Source organism: Stegodyphus dumicola, chromosome 8 (genome assembly GCF_044657685.1).
Source record: "Stegodyphus dumicola isolate Sdum_Otavi_A_Nest chromosome 8, ASM4465768v1".
Classification (NCBI taxonomy): Eukaryota; Metazoa; Arthropoda; class Arachnida; order Araneae; family Eresidae; genus Stegodyphus; species Stegodyphus dumicola.
Window position 1 is genome coordinate 171,766,253 of NC_140775.1, and position 5,563 is coordinate 171,771,815.

Consider the following 5,563-nt stretch of genomic DNA (forward strand, 5'->3'; position numbering starts at 1 on the left):
TTTATCCATTTTTTGCAGCAATTCCACTTTTTCTTTGATGGACATCGAAACATACTTTCGTTTTGTATGATCCTTTGGGAGCTCCAGAATTGGAAATTCTATTTGACATAATCGAAAAGTCAAGTTTACTTTTATAAAATTGCTCTTACAGTCTGCAAAAAATAATAAGCCGGACCCAATTCGAAGATTAAGGAACAACGCAATCATCAACATTAACTGAAATAGATAATTAGATAATTTTAGCTTATACTGTCCGTTATACATAAAACGCGCACGCGAAAACGTATTCTGCGCTTGCTCACATGCCTATGCGCATGTGCAGAAAGTACGGGCTCCAAACAGTTCCGACTCATGGAAATTTTATTCATGTGAAAAGTCGAGCCACCCAATACTACTAACAGATGAAAATCTCAAATGCAAAAACATGTCTAGTCATTTTCACTATGAAGAAAAATAAAATCTCAGACATTTAACGTACACATGGATCTTACAATTTAGAAAACTTACGCAGTCCTGTGGAGTAGAACCACATATTGCTCAATTGACTGTACTTACCCACTCATGTGAATATTCTCTCTCTTGCTGCTGGAGTCTACGCAGTAAACATTTGCACAATGTATTCAAACCCTGCTTGAAACATATTTGAAAAATTTTCAACGTGTAACATTTTCTTGTTGTGAAACACATTTTTTTTTTTTTTTTTACATTTGTAAGCAGAAGAATTGGATATGGTTTAATGTCTGTTATTTGAATACCATCAGCTCACTGCATCGTAAATTTCAAGTTTTCTTACAGCTGTATGTTTACGGAAACCGAACTTCGTAAAAACTTCTCATTATGCACAATACAATTAATAATCTGTAGCTTTAAATAAGTGATTCTGAGTAATTTGTTGAAGAGTTGCAAAATATTTATTATGCTGTGCATGATTGCAGATTTACTTGTAAAATTACAAAGTACTTTACATCTGCATGAAAATATGTTTTATCAAAATACAGGGGGAAAAGAAGACACAAATGAAAACACACATAATAAAAAAATTAAATAACTTACTTTATTTTGTTCTTCTGGAATTAAATATCACAGACTTAAAATATAAAAAAATTCAATCATTTAATGATGCAAGTTAAATTTACTGGCGAGACATGATATATTTACATATATACATGGAATTTGAATGCTCTAATCAAAGTCCAAGATGCTAATCAACTTCTTCGATGGTAGGGCCAGTGCTGGTTCTGGGCCTAGGTTCCTGACTAGAACTGAAATTGTTTGCTTGATGCAATTTAGTCATGAGAGGAGACAATTCAGATTGCACTTCTTTCATTTTATGTTCTATTTCTTCCTTCTCTGCAAGTGTATTGTTATCTAACCACTGAATTACAGAATCGCAAGTCTGCTTAACTTTGGCTTTATCTGAGACAGACAGCTTATCGTCCGATGCAGAGTCAGCTGCTTGCTTTACGCTATACACGTAGCTTTCGAGGGCATTGCGTGAAGCTACTCTCTCTCTTTGCTCTGCATCTTCTTTTTCGTACTGCTTCGCTTCTTCCAGCATCCTCTCGATCTCCTCTTTCGACAGACGGCCTTTGTCGTTGGTGATGCGGATGCTCTGCGACTTTCCAGAGCTCTTCTCCATCGCAGAGACTTGGAGGATACCGTTCGCATCTAGGTCGAAGGTCACTTCAATCTGGGGAATGCCTCTTGGAGCAGGAGGTATTCCCGACAGCTGGAACCTCCCTAGCAAGTGATTGTCTTTTGTCATTGCCCTTTCTCCTTCATAAACCTGAATGTCTACACCTGGCTGATTATCAGAATAAGTTGTGAAAACTTGCGATGTCTTGCAGGGGATGCGGGAATTTCTCTCGATGATTTTGGTCATCACACCACCCGCCGTTTCGATGCCCAGCGACAAAGGAGCTACATCTACCAATAGGACATCTCTGATCTTCTCATCTGTGTTTCCTGTCAGAACGGCGGCTTGGACGGCTGCCCCATAGGCCACTGCTTCGTCTGGATTGATCGACATGCAAAGTTCCTTCCCATGGAAAAAGTCTCTCAGCATTTTCTGTATCTTGGGAATGCGTGTCGAACCGCCGACCAAGACAACGTCGTGGATGCTGCTCTTGTCTAACTTTGCATCTTTCAGGGCTCGCTCCACTGGCTCGAGGGTCGATCGGAAGAGGTCCATGCACAGCTCCTCAAATCTCGCTCTGGTTATTTTCGAATAAAAGTCTATCCCTTCGAATAGGGCATCTATTTCAATGCTAGCCTCCGTGCTGCTGGACAGTGTCCTCTTGGCTCTCTCACAAGCAGTTTGCAGCCTCCGAAGAGCTCTTGGACTGGAACGCAGGTCTTTGCGATGCTTGCGCTTGAACTCCTCCACAAAATATGTCACCATCCTATTATCAAAGTCCTCTCCTCCCAGGTGAGTGTCACCGGCTGTAGATCTCACCTCGAACAAGGAACCTTCATCGATTGTCAGGATCGACACATCAAATGTGCCACCTCCCAAGTCAAAGATTAGGACATTCTTTTCACCTCTCAGATTCTTGTCCAGACCATATGCCAGGGCAGCTGCTGTTGGTTCGTTGATGATTCTCAACACATTCAGTCCAGCAATTTTCCCGGCATCCTTTGTTGCTTGTCTCTGCGAATCATTGAAGTATGCAGGAACTGTGATTACAGCATCAGTAATTTTTTGCCCTAAGTACATCTCAGCAGTCTCTTTCATCTTAGTCAAGACCATGGCACTTATTTCTTCAGGATTAAAACACTTGCGCTCACCTTTGAACTCCACACAGATCTTTGGTTTGCCGCCTTCGTTTACTACCTTGAAGGGCCAATTTTTTAAATCTTGCTGGATTTTGGGATCATCAAACTTTCTGCCAATCAACCTCTTTGCATCGAAGATGGTGTTTTCGGGATTCAGAGCAACCTGAGATTTCGCTGGATCGCCGATCAGCCTCTCGGTCTCCGTAAAGGCGACATAACTAGGTGTTGTGCGATTGCCCTGGTCGTTGGCTATGATTTCCACGTTTCCGTGCTGGAAGACGCCGACGCAAGAGTACGTCGTCCCCAAGTCAATACCAATAGCTGGCGCTTTTCCACTCGGCATCTCAAATATTACTTTAACAGCAATAATAAATCACTGCAGAAAGTCACTGGTCGAAGAGAAACGCTTTCAGAAAACTTCACAAAAGATTCGCAGGTAATGCAAAATCGCAGCACTTCGAAAAGTCACTTTGTTTGTTTACAACTCTAACGGCCGCCATCACGTGGCTCATATTTATACTTTCGTAGCGGCTTCCGGAAGTGTCGCGAACATTCCCCGGCAGTGACATCAGAGCGATTGTTCTGCCACCTTCCAGATCATCCGGAAATTTCTCGAAGAATCGCTCGTGGTGCCCTCTAGAGGATTCCAGCAGAAGTAAAAGTAAACATTATAACTTTCATTTAACAAATCTCTTTCAGGGAACATTTAAGGATAAACTAACTTTAAATCGCACAATTTTCGTTAATAGTCATCTTGTCGTAAGCTCGTTTCTTGAAACATTAGAATACGCTGCTGAAAGCAACGTTCGAAATTATCATCTGCATTAGAAATCTCAAATCTCAATGTAAAAAAAAAAAAAAAAAACGACGACGAATATTGAGATGTCAATGAAATTCACCAAAGAATTTTAAATTTAAATTATCTCCACAGCTGAAAATTTAAATCTCCGTTCTCGAAAACGTCCTTCGTACGCAGACAAGTCACATAAAGTCACTCATTTCACATCTAGACAGACAAGTCGTTCTTAAAAAAATCTTATCCTCAGTAAAAAATTCTGTGTTGAACTAAATACGAAAGGAAAAGTGTACCGATTGCCAAAACCTTTCACAGTATGGTCAAATACTGTCAAAAGAATCCGTTTTCTCTCTCTTCAGTTCAACACCAATAACTTTAAATTTCAGAAGTCATTAAACAGCAAAAAATGAATACCGTTTAAATGTAAAATGTTGTTAAAGAATGTCACGAAATCGGAAAGCATTAATGAAATGCGCACCTATAAAACAACACCTTAGAAGGAACATAAACTAACGGGAAACAAATATGAGCAAGAATTATTAATGATTCAAGTAAGAGTCTTAGCAAATATTGAAGACATAAAACTTAGATATATTTATGCAGTCTTTTTCCTACAGCCGAAAAATTAGAATGCCTACGTGAGTTCTAAGTAGTTTAAATTCACGTCAAATAATTATATAGCACTTTTTTTCTTTTTTTTCCCCCGAGAAGCATTCATTATATCATTATATGCTATTTTCTTGTTTAAGCAGAAAATTCAATTTGTCTGTGAGTTACTCCCAAATTTATAACAGAAATTGATGTAATACTGCAGATGAATAATAAGTTGGTCTTTTAAAATGTCATATCCGGTTACAGAATTATTATTTGTCTCATTACACACTTGACAATACAACGGATTTTAAGAATTGTGTCGTAACCTCTCAGTCACGTATAATCAGTAAGAAAAACATAAATTTTGTGTGAAAAGCCTGCATACATTCTGCAAAAGGATAAAAGTTAAAAATATATGTCAAGGTTATGCAAAGGAAGCCTCTTTCTCAATTTTCCCATCACATCATGAATTAATTCTGCAAAAACTCTTGGGAATAATCCCTTTACAGTCTCAACTGTACATCTGATTCCTAATAGGCATGAAATCACTCCTTCTTAAACTGAACTACAAAGAAAGGTTTTCTTCATGTCAGGTATAGTTGCAGACAATGCAACAACCGTGAGTTCTGAAAGTACAATAGTATATCTCATACAGTTTAGCTAACAACTGTATTTCTATGGGGAATTAGAAATAAATCCCAACTTTGTCATATTTCTAACAGACATAGATGAAATTAATCTGCAAGAATATTATAAATGTATTAAATTCTAGAATAAATCAGGAGAAGATATTGCATTTAATATTTTGGTTTAAGAGTAAGAAAAGTGAAATTCATTTCAATTTGCAAATCACAGAGAGCTTCATGTTGTAATTTTAGCTCATGCAAAAACATACAAGTAGATTCAAAATTGTTGCTCCAACAGTGGTTAAAATAATAAGTTAAATTTTTATTTAACAGAATGACATATCTGTTAATTTATAAATTATGGAACTGGATAAAGTATAAAGAGATAACAAAATACAAGCTTTAAGAAAGAAACCTGACTATAGGATTTTTTATATTTCTTCAAATTATTCTGGTAATAAATATATTCAAATTTATGTATACCCTTAATGTTTTTATTTAATTGGCCCAATTCGAAAAATATGAAAATCAAAAGTCACCAAAATGTAGCAAAATTAATGTCATAAAATGTGCTTGAAAAATTTAAAAGTTCGATCAGTAACAAAGAGATACATTTTAAAAGTTTACAAATATTGGAAAATTGAACAAAACATTTTTGCAACATATGAGAGGCTAATAAATGTAGCAAAAGCTACACGTAAAACAAAAAATTAAACAAACGAAAGTTATTAAATAGAAAATAAATATTTCTCTGCATACTAAAATTTTTACT

The 5,563-nt window shown here is 36.9% G+C and overlaps 1 protein-coding gene across 1 annotated transcript; it reads right to left on the bottom strand.

Moving 5' to 3' along the window:
• Positions 1-1,033: 1,033 nt before the first annotated feature.
• Positions 1,034-3,331, bottom strand: LOC118180340 (heat shock protein 70 B2-like). Its single transcript, XM_085822744.1, has one exon. The coding sequence runs from the start codon at positions 3,116-3,118 to the stop codon at positions 1,202-1,204; it is 1,917 nt and encodes a 638-aa protein (XP_085678870.1). The 5' UTR covers positions 3,119-3,331; the 3' UTR covers positions 1,034-1,201.
• Positions 3,332-5,563: the final 2,232 nt, after the last annotated feature.

Bases quoted from the DNA above. Each gene is read 5' to 3' on its own strand.
- LOC118180340 (XM_085822744.1), bottom strand. From the start codon at position 3,118: ATGCCGAGTGGAAAAGCGCCAGCTATTGGTATTGACTTGGGGACGACG.